Genomic DNA, 18,596 nt, shown 5'->3' with positions numbered 1-18,596 from the left:
TAAATGAAAATAAGGTTAAATATACGATGCAAATTACGAACAATTAAAGAAATTAAATCGCCATCTCAGTAAACGCATAAGGACCTATTGACTAAATAAACCAAACGACCCATAGAGCGCGGATCCTTCCCGGGTCGGGTCACCGCTCGGGTTTGGTCATCAGACGGCGCCGTTTTAAATCCTGCGATTAAAACTAAAACAAAGCAAAAAAACAAGAAGAAAACCTAACCTACACTTTTATCTCATTCATTTTTTTTAAGCTTAAACTCTCTCTCTCGGCGCCGCTCAATGTTCATCGTCTCTTTCAGAGACTCTCCGAACCACGCCCCAAACTCCGATGATGTCGGAGAAAGAGCAACAGATCCGGTCACGAGGTACGCCCTTTCTCTTTCACTACTTCCATTTACTTCTTCAGTAAACAAACGATGGGGTCTCAAAACAAAAGAGAAAAAAAAAACGAACTGAAAAATAAAAAGGAAGAAAAAGAACCCAAAAATCACCTTTTGGTGTGTTTTTTGATTTTCGTATTCTGATTGCATGTGTCTTACAAGTTTCAATCGGCCCTTTTTTATAGCCGAATAGAGACAAAAGAATAAAATTTACATTTTTATTTATTTGCTGTCAATCCCGCACTGCTACTCCCTTTTGCCTTTGTTCTGTTTTGCTGCTCATTCGTCTTTTGCAGGTACGGAGACCAGCTAGCGTACAGAGGTAGCGGACGTGGCGCCTGGCACATGGGGAGAAGCATGTGTGGCAGCAGAGGCTCGGCGCGCGTGCGAGGGCTTGGCTGCCGCGCCTAGATCTTCTAGGTTTCCATGTGTTGTTTAGTATTTTGGGCTCATTTAGGGTTTGGGTAGAATTAGGTGTTGGACCTTAATTGTTTGGGCTAATTTTTGGACTGATGTTTAGTGGGTTTGAGGCTTAATGTAATCCGGGCTTGGATTTAAATTTGTAATACTGGACTGTATTAGACTCTTATTATATTTATTATTTTTTGGTTTTTTTTTGCTTATTCTGAATGGCCCCCTGGGAAATTGGGCCTATTACAGCTAAAATTAGAAAATAGAAATTTCCGGGAAGGTCCATTATATTTGTAGGAAGATCTTGTTAAATCATAAATACAAGTGGCTGCTTAACTTCATGGAATCTAGTATCTCGTATATGATATAATAGCCCAAAGTACGATCTTGCAGCATATATATGCAGTCCTGTATAGACCTGTCCATGGGTCGAGCGGCCCGGCCCGGCCCGACGTCCCGCCAAAAATATGGGAGAGTTGGGGTAAAAATATAGGCCTGAAATATGGGCTTGGGCAAAAAAACGGGCCGGGCCTCGGGCACCACTTTTTTGGCCAGGGCCCGGCCCGGCCCGAATATAATAAATTTTTATTTTTATTTTTATTTTTTATTTTTATTTTTAAAATACTTTTAAAATAAATTTTTTTTATTTTTAAAATAATTTTTTAATGTTTATTTTAAAAATGGGTCGGGCCAGGCCGAGCTCAGGCTTATGATATTTTTCCCGGGCCGAGCCTGGACAAAATTTTAGGCCCATATTTTGGGCTGGGCCCTGGCCTAGGAGGCGGGCCGAAAATTTTTTCTGAGCTCGGTCCGAACCCGGCCCGGCCCGGCCCATGGACAGGTCTAGTCCTGTAATGCACTTCTTTGTTGCAATTTCGCTGCTTCTTCCAATAGTTAAACTCTTGAAAAACCATGTTGTATAACTTAAATAAATGTTAACCTTGGTTAACTTTTAGTCGCCAATCATTAGCCCAGATCCAAGTCAGAGTTTGGAACTTAAAAGACAGTTACAGATAGCCGGAGATTCGGATCTTAGGCCATAGACAGGAAAGGAAGAAGATATATGCAAATTATTTATGTTGGAGGATGCTAAAGAGACATTAGCTCCTAACTATAGTCCATGCCCACCAAGGCCTGTGTTTGATATACCAAGAAATCTTCATATAAACATACGAAAATATCTTACATGTCGGAAGCACATTTCAGTATCCATGTATAAAAAGGGTCTTACAAATTGTCACATAAAGTTCTCAGCTGTATCAAAAACACCGTAGACCAGTTACCTAGTAAGATAGTATATGAAAAGGAAAATAACCACAAAAGATGCCACCAGTGTAAACATTCTTCTGCTTGATTTGGTCTCAAATACCTGAGAGGCAGATTGAATTCATTGTTATGGCATGAAACAGTTGATGTACTAGTTATCAACAACATCCATGCTCAAATATCAGTAAGAAATTAAAGCTGAAAGCAAAAGAAGTTGCACAAAAATCACAAAGGGAAAAAGTTATCTAGTTTACATACCATCTTAAACTTGTCCATAGTTCCTGAGAGTATTCCCCTAGATGCATCCATATCATTTCCCTACATGCAAACCATGTGCCATATACTAACATCAGCTGTGACAAAACCAATAATATTCAGAAAAAGACAGTTTTACTGCTGCTGCATACTTACCATCCGATCCAGCATGCGATTGTGGCTATCGACCTCCTCATGTATATTACCTGACAGCTATTGAAGTGGCATTTATCAGAATACGTTTGCATAACATTCGTGTTTACAGTAAAAAACATAAGTTTCAGGACATAAATGTATATATTCTTAGTTTTTGTTATCAGTTCCGTTACCTTGGAAGATATCATCATTTCATTTAACAAGTCACAGAATCAGGATTCAAGATTGAAATATACCCCTAACCATGACAAATCCTTAACACTTGAATAATAGGGAAAAAAACCTTCACCCAAAATAAAACACAGATTTCTCCAAAAGACTGCTATACTTGCAGGAGCTTATCACCTTTAATGCTCTTTAAAAATAGACTTTCAGGATCACCCCCCCCCCCAGCCCCTCCTTTGCTTTGTCAAGGATACAACAGGAAGGAATAGGAACTAAAGAATATAAAAGAAACGTTCTGTCGCAAATAATAAAAGGAGTCTAACATCCCAAGACAAGGGTAAAATGCTAAAAGAACTCTAATTCGTTAAGTGGTTATATATGGCATCAATAGAAACAAACAATGAAACAATTGAACTAGTAATGGCATAAGATAGACGGGCTCCGTTCGGCAGCCACGATCAGACTTACTCTCTTCAGTAGATTGACTCTATCTTGCAATCCTTCCATTGCTCTTTCATTTTCATGTTCATCGATTTCATGTGAGTAAGAAGATGAGGCCCTTATGCCACCTTCCTCGATGCCATCAAAGAGTGCAACTCTGCTGTTACGCATGTCCCTGCATCCAAAGCGGACTTTTATACTAATTAGACAGTCAGAATAACTTCCTTCATATGAAGGATAGAATCCATAAACCAAGGTCATAATGAAAATTAACAATCAAAGTGCAGTCGTATGGTTCTAGTTATATGATTAGATAGGAAATTTCAGCTTTTAGAAAGATGGATGATTGAAAATTATGATCTATGAACGTAGCTATAATGGCAATACCTGCTTCGATCACAAGCCCTGAGAGTTGATAAACATAAACAAGAAACTGATCCTTTCTCAAATACAAAGCAAAATTTGATATAAATCGTGCGGAATATCAGAGTAATTGAAAAATCATATGGAATGGGGCAAGGTAAATGAGGCAAGGATTTCAAAAACAAAAAACTGATCAGATGCGAATAAATCAGGAACAGATCTAAGCAAGCAATTTTAGACGACCAAAGCATTGATTACATTAAAGAAAAATGGCAGAATGAAGATTGAACTGACCTTCGAGGATTCATGGTTCTTCAAAATAGGAGAATCAAAGCCCTTTTTTCTGTGTTTGAAAAGGAAGAAGGACTGGATTTCTTTCCTTCCCGGCTATGGTAGCAAAATAGTAAGATATAAATAAATAAATATACTGATTTGATGATTTACATTTTACGTTGCTGAATACTAAATAGGATGGTAAAACCCAACCAGATGGATTTTGGAAAGTGGATAGCTACTTGTCTTGTCTCCACTCCTTTTATTTATTTATTTATTTTTAATTACAATAATAGGGTAAAGTCCGAACAACAAAAGCTACTAACATAACTCGAATCCAAGTCACACCTAGAGCCGTGAACACCTTCGACCATTAGGCCATCACATAGGGTTCTCGACTCCTTTTATTATATGAAATAATCATTTTATTTTTATGTAAAAATGTAATAATATAATATGAAAAAATTTCATATTTTATATTTAAATGTTTTTTTAAGAATTATGTTTAAATATTTTTTTAACTTTAAAAAAATTGAAAATATTAAAGATAAGTAAAAAAAATTAATTTGAAACGAAATGAGGCGAGGATGGATGGATGTATCGAATATTCATGAAAATGGTAGTAGTGATAGATTTAATAATATTTGCCTCGTCTAACTTTGTTGCCATCATTAACACTTAAACCTCATATATGTATTTTTTTTTGGTAAATTGCAAAAATAGTCATTTTTTTGTCTCAGGTTACATTTTAGTCACTTATGTTTGAAACGTTATGTTTTAGTCACTTACGTTATCGTGTTGTAACATTTTAGTCACTGAACCGTTAATTATTGTTAACGGTATAACAGTAAGCTAACGTGGCATGTTAAATCATTATTTTAAACAAAAATTTTAGGTTAAATTCTAGAATTGGTCCCCATTTTTTTGAGCAATTTAATTTTTTTCTTTTATGTTCTTTTAACTTTCCTTTTTTTTTTACATAATTCGGGCACTTATACTTTCTTAATTGACATAATCTTAAAATGACACAAGAAAAATATGTGTATCAAAGTAGACATCATTGTCAAATTTGGGGGCCAAAAATTACATTAGTCCTAAAACAAATTAACAAAGGATGAAACGTAAAGCTCATAATGTTATCATGCCTTAGTAGGCGTCACAAATTTATAAATAACTTAAACCACAACATTGACTAAGTATGACACACTTCAAATTATGCACGTTTTAAAATTATTTTCTTCAAAGTTTACGGGCTTAAGCATCGGAAGGTGTCTTGGAAGATCAACTCTGATACCTTCTAATTTGTTTTTCTATCTTACAAATACCTTGAAACACCAACTTCGTCACCCAAATCATTTTCCTCAAAAATCGACCTCAATAATTGGTATTGTCTATAGGAATCCCTTTTAACAAAAGTCAAGGATTCTCTCACCAATCAAACTAGTCTAACCATCACAAATACTCAAAATCTTGAACCTAGATCATCACTCCAAACAACTACCTTCCAATCACTTTTAGTAACTTTAAGCACTAACCTTCCGCTTGATTAAGGCAATTTCAGTTTCTCATCTTCCTCGATTCATTATGTTTATTCAAAAATCTCAATAACCTTTTTCATTAACGATCAAGTCACGGTTACAACATCATAATTGTCGATTCACATCTTCAAGCTAATTTACTACTCGCAACAACCAAGCCCCCTTATTTGCATGTTCTAAGTGTTTCATTGTACACTTATAAGTATTACAAATGACCTGTCACACTCGCAGAGTACCACACTTCACGTTTATTTACTTACAATTTTCTTTGCTCGGTATACATACATGTGGCGAGCAATCAAGTTGTTGGTGCCATTTTCGGGGAGATTTGTGTGTGTGATAAGTTGAATTGTGTTGATTTCTACATGCTTTGTTAGGGAGATAATTAGTGAAAGCTAGATTTATAGATAACGTTTTACTTTCTTTTGTGCACTGTTTTTTTCTCTTTTGTTATATTATTGTTTATTTCTTTGTTTTAATTGTTTGAATTTCTTGTGGCTAAAATTACTCAGTGTATGAATCGGAGCAACAACATGCTAGTCTCATTTAATCCCAAGCTAGAGAGGACGCTGAACAACATTAGACGAGGATTATTTCTAAAAGAGGATTGGCCATAAATCTATCCATCGAAGCATAGTCCAATTTTTGAGGACCCACTCTTGCGAGTTTAGCGCTTCGAGACAAATGACACATCGTACATTGAGGGATTACGCCATGTTGAACTTAGATGTTGTGTGAGGTAGTATTTGTTGGATTTGGTGCCCTAAGTGTAGTATATTCATCTATAAACTTGTAATTTTTTTAACTAATTGGTTGATAAAATTATTCATGAGAAGACCAACATTATGCTGAGGCAAAAGAAGTTGAGTTGGCTAAGCAAAAGATCCAATGAGTTGACAAAAGCTAGAAGAAACACAAACAATCTTGATCAAACAAAAAGGTAAATAGAACACACTTTCTATTTTTAAGATCCATTTTTTATGAAGTGTGTTATGTTTACCTTTTAACTAAATGAGTTGACAAAAGATCCATTTTTTTTATTGATAACATTTAGTTAATCTTTGTAGGCTTGTATTTTGATCATGTCACACCCCAAAAATGACGGATCCAAAAAGTTGAGTAAAGTATGTATGTAAATTATTTTGGCACTGTGGTAGTATAATCCGCTATTCTGCTAACTTGCTAGTGAGTTAGAGTATTGACGCATACTATCGTTAAAGTATCCTCCCGTTAGCGGTATCTAAGGATTTATTTATAGGACGTCTTCAAGTAAAGAAAGAATACACCCAAGAAAAAGTACGCCTAGGGAAGAGCATGTCCTAGAGTATTGGATGTGCACAAAGAGCTTAGCAAGTGTATGAGAAAGTTGTAGGAGACTTAATTGTCTTTAAGATCATGTCATACGCTCCAAAGTATAGTACGTTCGGTTTGCATGAGCACTGTTCAAGTTGGTTTTTGTAATGGGATTTGTTGGGAGTCAATTTGATTGATCTGACCCTCTCCATAATTGATCAATAGTAAAGTAGATCTTCGCCATATTTTCTTTTACCTACCCCTAGATTTGGTGGGGAAAATCAAGGGGACCAGGGGTATATATATTTATTAAAGGGAGGGGGACATTCCAAATGGTTTTTCTTTCTACTCAATGTTCAGGTTCTTCTTTCTAACCTAAATGTTCTCTTCTTCTTCGTTAAAATAGAGCTAAGACCTCGTTATTTAACTTTCTAGTAAGTCTTATAGTCTTGTATGTTATAATTGTTGATTGTTGAAGAGTAAGGATGTTAAAAGGTGTAAGGACAGTAGGGTGTGAGTGGAAGGCCCTGCATGGGGGTCATACGTAGTTGAAACATTAGTAAACTATCTATAAATGGGATTCTAATGGAAATTTCATAATCTTTTAAGCAGTTGTAGCTGCTGAATTGGGAAGGACAATTGAAACAGAAGCTCCAGGCTGAGGTAAAGGTAGGTCTCTAGTGACTCTCTAGACCCGTCTCCTGCACGTCATCTTACAATGATTCTTTACACAATTGATGTCCATATAGATGAGCATATCTTCTTGAGGAGTTGCAGCGCGTATGTATGTTTGTGTGTTACTATGAAGCATATGTATGCACGTATTGAAATGACGATGTGTAGTAAGCATGTATGGAAAATTATGTGTTGGGAAATAAGATTCTGTTAAGGGTATTGTTGGAAAACCGGGTTTTGAAAACACGATTAAAAATAAATTTATGGAAAAATCAGAGTTTTAAAATTTATTTTCCAAAACAAGAACTTGGTATGATATCTAAAATAATAAACACTAAATCAAAATTGTACCTTTTTTATTTGTCTAGGATGAATGCTTCAACCAAATAGTCTTATTTGCTATCCTTAAGCTCACATCTGCCGAGTCTGGGCTCGCTTCGAATCAGAAAACTTTTTACAAAAGTTACAAGTGAGGTAATTTCGTAAATTCTCTAAACTTTTAGGCCAAGTTGTAAATAAGAAAAAATATCTCTATAAATTTTCTAAAATAATTTCTTCAATGAATTTTCTCTTTACAACTTTTTAAGTGTGTAAATAATGACCCAAGGCTCTCTTTATATAGGAGAGTTTAGAGAGTTCACTATGATTAAACTTAGTCACTTTAATATTAAATTAATATAATATTTATCTACAAGATAAATATTAAATTAAATTTAATATTAAGATAATCACTTTAATATTAAATTAATAAAATACTATTAAAATAAGTATTAAATTTAATTTAATATTAAATCTTTTAAAATAATATTGCTTTTGGAATAGTTAATCTAAAATCAAATTCTTTTGTATAGTCCCAGTAGGAGTGTAATTCTTCCCACTAAAGAACCGCCGCCGCCGATCATTTGATAACCACTGGAATACCGCCAGCACCCCAAGCTGGTTTGGTTTCTGTCGGATCAGTCCGGGCCAGTGACGGCCCGACTAGTCTGGTCCAGCTGGTCGGCCCGATTTCACATACCAAACTCGACTCGACTAGTTTTTGGGTCTTGGTCTCAATTTTGAGCTCTTGGGCCCAATTTATAATCTCAGGTCCAATTTTCAAATTCAATTATCCATTGGGCCAATTGTCTGACTTGAAAATTAATTTCCAAAAATATCATATTAATTTTAATTAATTCAATTTATTTAATTTTACTTGATCAAAATTAACTTTTCCAAAAATCACTCAGATTTTTCAAATTAATTTTTTTAAATTCTTTAATCAAATTCTCTAGTTGAACAATTCTTATGATCGCCCAATTTAATTTCAAATCGAATAAATTGACTCAATTAAATTATTTCCAAAGTCATAGAATTTTCTTCTGATTCAAATGCAATCCGATCAATCTTTTGTTGAGCTAGCAGTGAGACCAATCGGATATATACAATTAGGTTATGTCCAAAAGCATCGTTCCGATAATTTACAATTACTTAATCATAGAGTCAGTCCACAAGAAGTACCATGATTGAAGCACATGAGTTACATACGCATGGTTAGTGACTAACTCAGGAGTTAGGTAAATCACACCATGAATGTCACAAGTGAATTAATTCACAAACGGATTCAAAATTAATTCATCTTGGGTCTAGTCCAATGTATCATTCTACCAATGAATACATTTATGTCTTTACCCGTAAAGCCAACTGCTCCGATAGCCAAGACTAACCATCTCCTCAATTGGAATTGTAAACGACATAATAATCATTCTCAGTATTTGAATCAAATGCTCACTTTGATTCTTCTACAAGATTACGGACTCCTTTAGATTATCTACTAAAGTATGTTGTCTTTCTCGCAATGTAAACATTCCTACAGTGCCACCTATCATTAGTTTGAACTTAGACAATCAGTGAACTAATATTTTCTTGTCACAATTTTGCTATGCATGCAAAATATGAAAGACATAAATATAAAAAAACATAACAATGAAATGTGAAATTTATTTATTCATCGTTCAAATACGTAGAAAATAATTACATGTTTACTACAATAAGGACACATTTCCCAATAGGTATGAGTGAAATCTATGTAAATGTGTCCATTATATTAACTGACTGATGCATGACAAAGTATGGTTGGAGATAAGGGGGGTTGGATGGAGTGTCGGGATAATATGTGATTATTTAAGCTAACAATATTGAATTTTAAATTGGACAAATTTAGATTATTAACTTTTATTATCATATCGAATTCGATCGGATTTTAATTTGGAAGGATGGAATCAATTTTTTAATTTTGGATAAAATTTAAAAGGACTATTGGTCCTTTACACGGGTTAGATATTAAAATCCTAAACGTATTTTGTTCCTTGTATTTAGTATGAAAGTTAAAATAATCTTTTGAGTAAATTACATCGATAGTCATCTAACTATTAGTAAATTCTTTTAGACGCTTGATTATTAAAATTTATAAAATCGTCACTTAATTATTCATATATTTTTTACCACCGTTAAATAGTCAATGCGAAGATAGCATGGAAACTTTTAAATTCAGCATAAAAATAAATTTAACTCTCAACGTTTACAAATTGTGTTAATCTAATTTTAATTATTAACAATTTAACCCTTAATATTTATACATTACCTTAATTTATTATATTCTTTACATGAAAAATAATTCAACTCACCATGTGTAAATTACAAATTAGAACAAAAATATTTTTTGAATATTTTTATATTTTATTAAACTAAATAATCTTCAACTATGTGCCTTTTAGGTTAAATTAACGGAGTGAATAGTTTTTACTTTTGAGTAATTGAATTGGGTTTTTTTTTTTTTTCAAAATTTTGGTATTTTATTTGTTGTTGTTTTTCAATTTTCCACGGAGTCAAACACAGGACAACATCGCAAAGGGATGAAGTGACAACACTTTAATCTCTCTCATTTATTGAGGAAATCCATGATTTGATGTCTGCTCCAACAACTAATAATGTGAGTTTATTCACAACTTTATCTAAACTGGGTCCGGCCGAGTTTGGTCCAAGCCCAACCAAAAATTTTAGGCTCGTTTTCTAGGCCTAAGTTTTGCCCGGAAAATAGGTTTAAAATTTTGCTCAAGTACAATCTGGATGAAAATACTAAAACCTGGGCAAGGGCTATCCGTATTAATTGTTTATATAATTTTGTAAAAATATAATAGATCAAAAATACTAAAAACATTAAAATAAATGTTTCCCAAAAAATTAAAAATAAATTAAAAAATATGTATACTTAAATAATACTAAAATAGGTGCAACTTGACAAGCAAATACCTCTAAAATTGTAACAAAGCTAACAATAAAACAAGAGTTATACAATATCCAAACAATAATAACAAAATAGTAGCAACATAATAGTGAAATAGTAGCAAAATAATTAAAAAATAGCATTTTTTTTACATATTCGGGCTGGGCCGAGCTCGGACCAAAAAAGTCTTACCCAAAGCTCGACCCATTTTCTAAACGAGCCTTATTTTTTGGCCAAGCCTATTTTTCGGACATATATTTTTACTCAAACCCTCTCACTTTTCAGACAGATTTTCGTACTGGGTGATCTGACCCATGGATGGGTCTAATCTGAACTCTAGCTCCCCGATATGTTAATCTTATTCGTTTGTCAGACTTAGCTAAACGTATTGCATCTTCAGGTCCAAACATTGATGATTTCAAATATGGTTTTCATTTTTCCTCTTAATATTAGGTTAAGTGAACAAGTGACGAGATTCTTTATGTTTGTCGAAGAGGGTAACGATAATGACAACAACAAAAAAAGCAGCTCGCATGAATTAATGTCAAACAATTCAAGCTTAAATCTTATAAAATTGGAGAAGAATAATCTCAATCATTAAATTTTTTATGTAATGGTGAGAACAGAGCATTAAGAGAAAAGAATGAGAAGGTAAAAATTATGATATTGGGTGTTTCTATTTTTTGATTTTTCTATCAAATTTAGTTAAAATATTGTTTTTTAAGCTTTTTCGATGAGATGATCATAAAAAAAATGCAATAATGGACTAAAATGCACAATGTTTAAACATAAAGAGCTAATTTTTGAGAATTAAAATTAGAACAACATAATGTATGAAAATTGAGGGTCAAATTTTTAGTATATCAATTTTAAAAGTTGCCAAAAAAAAAAAAAGAAGAAGATAAAATCGAATAATGGAGTGAGGTTTTGCAATTTTTCATAGTTAAGTGACTAAATAGTAAATTTACTAATAGTTGGTGACTATCAATTTAGTTTACCCAAATCTTTTTCCCTCTTAACAAAGAATCCTAGTCCCCAGACCTCGATTCGCGTCGTTTCCAAGCCACTTCTCAAGGGTCCGCCAACTGATCTGCATCGCCCGCTCATGTGTTCCTTGGTCGACGGCGTATCAGCATCCGACATGGAGAAATTTCTATGCGACCGGTTGCTTGACCCGACACAACCCATATCCGAGCGCTTCCGAGCTCTCTTCTCCCTTCGCAACCTCAAAGGCCCTGCCTCCCGCAACGCTCTCATTCAAGGTCCATGCGCTTCCTAATTTTACATATCTCTATTCGTCTTTTTCTTTTGTTCAGTTTCTGCCTGAGGATATGTGTGTTTTTTAAGTGAATATATAATTAAGTAATGCTAAACGGAAGAGTAATTACTTCAATTTTTTAGTACATTTTTATGATTCCATTTGCATCATTTTATTTGGAGCCAAACTAATGTAGAAAATGCATAGATAGATGGGAATTAGTGTGACTTGATCTGGGATAAATTCTATGGTTTAGTTGCAATTATTGATTATATATTTGGAAAATCCCACAAAATAAAACGAGTAAATGGTAACTTTATCAATGAATTAATAATAGTAAAATATTCTGCTCTGTTAAGTGTTAACCATACTGAATAGTCTAATCTTTGTTGCAATCTATGTTCTTGCAGCGACAAGGGATTCATCAAATTTGTTGGCTCATGAAGCTGCATTTGCATTGGGTCAAATGCAAGATGCTGAAGCTATTCCTGCTTTGGAAGTAGTTCTAAATGATCTTTCTTTGCATCCCATCGTTCGTCATGAGGTTGGTTCATATTACACTGTTGTTCTACGGTTATGTATTGTATTTATCTCTGTTCTACAATGGCTGTTTTCCTTAAATTGTTCATATGTTATTGTGCTACAGGCAGCTGAAGCACTTGGTGCCATTGGTTTGGAGAGTAACATTCCTCTTTTGAAGAATAGTTTGGTTCTAGACCCTGCTCCAGAAGTCCGTGAAACATGCGAACTGGCTCTCCAGCGAATTGAGGAGTTAAAATTCGATGGTAGTGATGACAAATCATCCATGACAGAAAAGTCACCCTTCTTGTCAGTTGATCCTGCTGCACCAGCTTCATCTCATTCATCTGTTGATAAACTTAGGTACTCTCATTATTGGTGATGGATGCAACTTTAAATTTTCCATGTTATTGTTTAGGCTATTTAACAATGTTGTCTAATATTAAGGGAGGTGCTGTTGGATGAAGCAAGAGGCATGTATGAGAGGTATTCAGCTCTCTTTGCTCTTCGGAACCATGGTGGAGAGGAAGCTGTTTCTGCCATTATTGATTCTTTGGGGGCCAAAAGTGCTTTGTTGAAGCATGAGGTTTGACAGTGTTATTTTAATCAATGTCTTAGTCTTTATGCAACCTTAATGTGTTTCCTTTACAACCAGAGGGATCTTTATGTTTGTCAACTTGCTACAATGCAGGTTGCTTATGTCTTGGGTCAATTGCAAAATAAAGCTGCTTCAGCTGCACTTAGCAATATACTCAGGAATGAGACTGAGCACCCAATGGTTAGACATGAAGCTGCTGAAGCTCTCGGTTCCATTGCAGGTAATGACTATGTGATGCTAATAGGCCGACATAAACTGCTTTTTCTGTGAGGGTTGATAATGCGACTTTCATGGGCCAATTTTTGTTGTCGTAAGGGATAGGCAATAAGTACTGCTGAGCAATGAGATCTGCTCTCTTTTTTCACTTTCTTGGATTACTGCTGTGGCTTATGAATATTTCATCTTTGCTGTTATGACTTCTTGGGTTAGTCTAATTGAATTCCACATTGTGCCCATGTTGTAGATGATCAAAGTGTAGCACTTCTTGAGGAATTTGCTAGGGATCCTGAGCCCATTGTCTCACAGAGCTGTGAAGTCGCTCTTAGCATGCTGGAATTTGAGAGAGCAGGAAAATCATTTGAGGCATGTAACTTACAGTTCTAACTTAAATCAAGCATGATTGTTATTTCAAGTCTTTTATTTCTGATGATGACAATCCTAATCATTTTTGTATGCAGTTCCTCTTCATGCAAACTCCTGTGGTGCATTAGATCTGGTTAAAACATGAGCTAGGGAAAAGACAGAAGCTGAAACACTAAAGTACAACAACATATAATCATCTTATTTGGGCAAAATTTTCTCCATTTTGCCGCAAATTACAAAATTTTCACCACAGGTAATGATTATATTGTCAAAAAAGCCAGAAGACAAATACCGAAAGAAATGAAGTTGCAAAGTTATTGTAGATGTCCCTTTTGTTTAGAACTTGAAAGAAAGGGAACAACCCAAAGCATTTGTTTCTGCTTTAGACTTTTCAAAACCAGTTTGTTGAAAAATGAAGTCAAAACTGTGATGTGGTGACAGAGGCTTAGCTAGCGAGTGAGGAAGATGAAGTCAGAACTATGATATTTTGTATGCAAAACTCCATTTTCCTGTGTTAGGGAATGATGAACCTTTTATCTTAGTTATGCTTTGTGTTTTCTTGGCTGACATTGAGTCTTTGGGGGTGTTTTTCTTTGCATGTTGTCATATTGATGTAGCTGCATGGTTGTTCTTAGGCCATTTTTTCTTATGGTTCCAGCTGTTTTGCTTGGGTTTAGACTTTTTGGGTTGATTGATATAATTCCATGTTTGCTGTTCATTGCTGATGCATACATACATTTATCTATATATTATATCGCATATCTGTGAACTCTAGCATATGAATGGTATATATAATATAAATTGTTGTGTGGTGTAGAAAGCTTTTCATATGCGTAAAATTCGCAAGGAAATAACGTGTATTGGTGACAATAAACATTGAATCAGACCCTTTTACCGACCAAAAAAAAAATGACCCCAAAGAGAATGAAAAGAATCTGGTAATCATATAAACAAAGATAAAGATTGTTATTAATAGAGTAATTTTATAGACAGGAGTTTAGGCAGAAGAGCACTAAGCAGGTAAATCAAAGTCAAATTTACAGGTTCCAAACACCAACAAAAGCTAAAGAATCTCCTTCTGCTTCATCTTCTCTCAACGAGAAAAGCAGCCATTATGATTTCATTACTTGATTTTCTTTTGACCCTCACTTTAGCTCTAAAATTTTCTGTTCATAAATCATACTCTCTCTTCAGATAGATATTATATAAAATTACTCGTAATGAATCTTCAAAAATGTTGATAGGTCGTGTGGCAATTAGAGGAGCGCCTACAAAGCGACAAAGTCAAAGGGCAGCAGTTCCAAGGTGCGGCGATCGGCGGACTATTTTAGAAAAGAAAAATGAAAAGCTTTGTACTAAAAATCATCTAAAACACTACCAGATACCTAACTTCTTGTATGAAATAAATGAGAAGCGGCTAGTTTAATGTAAACTTGCATGCAAACTCCTGGTGTCATAAAATAGCACTTCATTGAAATTCAGTTTGAACCGGATTGGAATGAGTCGATTTAGAAAATGGTATTGAACCGATTAGATTAATAATCTATATAAATCAGTTAAACTGACATTATTTTTATTTTTTAATTAAACCAGTTGGATGGCAAACTTATAACCTAAATTATTCGTCAACAATTCAATTTTAAAAACATTATTCAATCTCTTAAAAAGATTTATTTAATAATCCTTATGGAACTCTATTCTTTTTCGATAACAGTATCATGGAGGCCCTTATACTGGGAGTCAGATTGCATTTTGCTCTCTTTACTCAAAAAGTGGACAAATTAGTCCCTATACGTTAGATCAAACATCAAACTAGTCCTTCCGTTAAAAATTCATCCATTTTTATTGTTAAGAATGAGGTACATGTGACATGTTATATATATCTGTTTAGTTATTTTGTCAGTCACGTCAATTTTTAACAGTAGAAATGAATGAAATTTTCAATAAAAAGTAATAGTTTGCTCTTTGATTTAACGTATAAGGATTAATTTACCTATTTTTTTAAATAAATGAGACAAAATACAATCTAACTCTTAATATAGGAACTCCATTATACATTTACCTTTTTTATTTTTTTTTCAATTAAATATAAAGCAGTCTAAATAAGATAGTAAATTGGTCTAAACCATTAAAATAATAAACCCATGTTGCATAAACCATTATTAAATGTCTCCTTAGACACCCTACATGATGACCATCAATGTCCCCCCATTCACACTTCTTATAAGACTACCCCCTTTTGTTGTGCCCCTTAAGGATCTCCTCTCCCCCTACCCTAAACCCCAAAACCCGATTTTTTTTGGCACTATTTCCTAGTGTACTCGTGTGCTTTGGCAAATTTTTAACATATTTATATCACTTATCCCTGATCTCCAGCTACTTCTCTGCATTTTGTTTTCTTTTCTGTTTTATCCCAAACTAGTTCACTTGCCATGGCATCATCTGGTAGTACTGCCACAGGACCTGGTTCCCCTTGCGGTGCATGCAAGTTTTTGAGACGAAAATGTGCCACAGACTGTATATTTGCACCTTACTTTAGTTCAGAACAAGGCCCTGCAAGGTTTGCAGCCATTCACAAAGTGTTTGGTGCTAGCAATGTTTCCAAATTATTGTTGCACATCCCAGCTCATGATCGTTGTGAGGCGGTTGTCACCATTGCTTATGAAGCTCAAGCAAGGATTAGAGACCCTGTTTATGGTTGTGTTGCTCATATTTTCGCCTTGCAACAACAGGTAAAATTATGGAAGCTCCCATTTGATCATCTCTTAACAGTTTAACAAACATATGCAACCATTTTTTTATAGGTGGAATGCCTGCAAGCTCAATTAATGCAAGTCAAGGCTCAACTAGCTCAAACTGGCATGAATTCAAATCACATCAACGGTACTCAGTACTGGCAAGGACACCTTTCTGGTTTATTCCCTTCATTTCTATCTTATCCAAGCAGCTCCAACAATCCAATTTCCCCACAAAGCTCTCTTGATTCGGTTGAAGTTGAACACCACACAGCTGACAACATGAATATGCAAGAAATACAAAGCTTACAAGACTTTTGTTTCCATGGTTATCCTAATAAGACACCATGTGATAGTGATTTGGGTGAGCTTCAAGCAATTGCCCTTAGAATGATGAGAAACTGATCATGGAGTTTCATGCTGATGTTCTTTTTTTTTTTTTCTTCCCCAAAACAACTATGTATATAAAATTTAAGCCTCACCCAAATCTTGATTTCCAATAAAAAATAAACTAGAACAAAAAAGTTAAGCCCCAACACAGGGTTGATCTTCAGGTTTACAACCTGTCCACCATTGTAGACATTTAATCAAAGACTCATGTCTGCAAGCTCATCACATCCCATTTATAATTTTGCAAAACAAAGAACATGTAAGCTAAGCTAAGTTGGCATAGAGATCACCTTTTTTTCTATTTCTTGCATTACAACAACTATAAACAGAAAAAAAAAAAACTAAGCTGAAAATTGCATTTGTTGGACTCCACTACTTGCACTTAAAAAAAAGGGAAAAAAAAAGAAGGTATAGTAATTATTCCAATGATGATTAATTAAATTGGAGGTGATTGATGATTAGTTGAAAGTGAGCTCAATGGAAGGGAAAAAGAATAGCAGTGACATTAAAGAAACAGAAGAAAAGACAGAACTTAACTGAACTGGATGTATAAAATATGATTAAAAACTTTGAAAAGAAGAAAAAAAAAAGAGAGTATGGTCTGTTTCTTTGACAGTCTTGTTCTTAAAAGAACAAAACCCCATGTTATAAGTATATTTTTATATTTTTCTTTGTTGAGAGTTAGACAGTGACAAACGCTTCCAACTCTGATCTTCGTCAAAAGATCAGTGAAAAAGGGTGTTGATTATTGAGGTTAATTTGTTTTTTTCCTAATTCTTATTATGACGGAATTAAGTATTAATTAAAAGAATTAATAAACAGTATATGGTGGATACTACTGCTTTTATTTTTATTTAGTTCACAAACAAAATTTGAGATTATTTTCTTTTAATATTAATCTCATTATAAGTTGTTTTTTTTGTACAATATTTAGAATTATTCATAGTCTCTCCTTAACCTTTAAATAAAAGGATAATGCGCTTCAGCGCATTTGAACCCACGACCTTCTATATTGACAACAAGATCAATACCAATCAAAGAAAAATATTGTCGTATGAAGTTTGTGGTTTAATTTAATATTAGAGATTAGGGATAAATTTTAAAAGTATGAAGTTTGATTTAATATTATACATGAATTATTATTTTGTTTATTTTATATATAAAATTTTGGTTTGATTTAATTTTCATAAAACAATAACATAATTATTGATATAACATTATTTGACCAAAATTCATATGTAATTTTGAGGTTTATATCCATTAATTATGTTATAATCACAATTATAATTAATATATTTGCATAGTTGTAAGTAGAATTAATTAGCATAAAGCACAAACAGAATCATAATTACAATCAATACATCTGTATAATTATGACAAGGTTAGAATTAGTCATTATAATGCACAAACAAATGTATTGATAATTGAAATATATTTAAATTTAGACTAAACCATAAATTGATAAATGAAATATATTAGAATCTAGACTAGACCCACACATGTTAGGGTTCAAACAAAAAATATATATATAGACTAAGAATTCACACATGATATTTACACATAAAACTTGAACTAAAAATTTAGGTCCGTTTGCTAGGCCTGGGCCCAGCCCAAAAAATGGGCCTAAAATTTTACCCAAGCCCTGTAACAGTCCGATTTTGACCTTAATCGGAACAGTGGTTTTTGGGACCACAAATTCGAGTCTGAAAAATATTTTAATATTATTTTCTATGTTAATTATGTGTGAATTTACATATGAAGTTTCGTGAATTAATTTTATTGTTTGTGTGCTTAATTTGAAAAAAAAAGGGCTTAATCGCGTAAAATGAAAATTTGATGGTTAATTAAGAAAGTGCCTAATTGTTGTTGTCTTTATAATTTTGAGGCCTTATATTGTAATTTAGCAATAATAATAGGTAGTGGATGGCATAATGATGATATGTGATTTATATATATATATATATAAATAAAAGTTAAAATAATAATAATATAATAATATATGTTATAATAAAACAAAACATTAA

The 18,596-nt window shown here is 33.6% G+C and overlaps 3 protein-coding genes and 1 long non-coding RNA gene across 4 annotated transcripts; 3 read left to right on the top strand and 1 right to left on the bottom strand.

Moving 5' to 3' along the window:
* The first annotated feature begins 213 nt into the window (after positions 1 to 213).
* On the top strand, positions 214 to 1,146 carry LOC128042344 (uncharacterized). The gene is made up of 2 exons (XR_008197605.1): positions 214 to 374; positions 686 to 1,146. It is a non-coding gene; the product is annotated as an uncharacterized LOC128042344 (long non-coding RNA).
* A 793-nt stretch (positions 1,147 to 1,939) lies between these two features.
* LOC105767593 (bet1-like SNARE 1-1) lies at positions 1,940 to 3,891 on the bottom strand. The gene is made up of 5 exons (XM_012587176.2): positions 3,741 to 3,891; positions 3,111 to 3,258; positions 2,478 to 2,534; positions 2,325 to 2,384; positions 1,940 to 2,169 (listed from the first exon to the last, which is right to left on the bottom strand). Exons 1-5 carry the CDS (start codon positions 3,752 to 3,754, stop codon positions 2,080 to 2,082), a joined length of 369 nt encoding a protein of 122 aa, XP_012442630.1. The 5' UTR covers positions 3,755 to 3,891; the 3' UTR covers positions 1,940 to 2,079.
* A 7,631-nt stretch (positions 3,892 to 11,522) lies between these two features.
* LOC105767611 (deoxyhypusine hydroxylase) lies at positions 11,523 to 14,014 on the top strand. Its single transcript, XM_012587185.2, has 7 exons — positions 11,523 to 11,752; positions 12,159 to 12,292; positions 12,395 to 12,630; positions 12,715 to 12,853; positions 12,959 to 13,085; positions 13,329 to 13,447; positions 13,543 to 14,014. Exons 1-7 carry the CDS (start codon positions 11,596 to 11,598, stop codon positions 13,573 to 13,575), a joined length of 945 nt encoding a protein of 314 aa, XP_012442639.1. The 5' UTR covers positions 11,523 to 11,595; the 3' UTR covers positions 13,576 to 14,014.
* A 1,698-nt stretch (positions 14,015 to 15,712) lies between these two features.
* LOC105771741 (LOB domain-containing protein 16) lies at positions 15,713 to 16,788 on the top strand. The gene is made up of 2 exons (XM_012593147.2): positions 15,713 to 16,179; positions 16,252 to 16,788. Exons 1-2 carry the CDS (start codon positions 15,880 to 15,882, stop codon positions 16,585 to 16,587), a joined length of 636 nt encoding a protein of 211 aa, XP_012448601.1. The 5' UTR covers positions 15,713 to 15,879; the 3' UTR covers positions 16,588 to 16,788.
* The last annotated feature ends 1,808 nt before the right edge of the window (positions 16,789 to 18,596 follow it).

The sequence above is a fragment of the Gossypium raimondii genome, chromosome 7, assembly GCF_025698545.1.
Source record: "Gossypium raimondii isolate GPD5lz chromosome 7, ASM2569854v1, whole genome shotgun sequence".
NCBI classification, from domain to species: Eukaryota; Viridiplantae; Streptophyta; class Magnoliopsida; order Malvales; family Malvaceae; genus Gossypium; species Gossypium raimondii.
The sequence above is the reverse complement of the archived record's forward strand: the minus strand, read 5'-3'. Positions and strand labels throughout refer to the sequence as shown.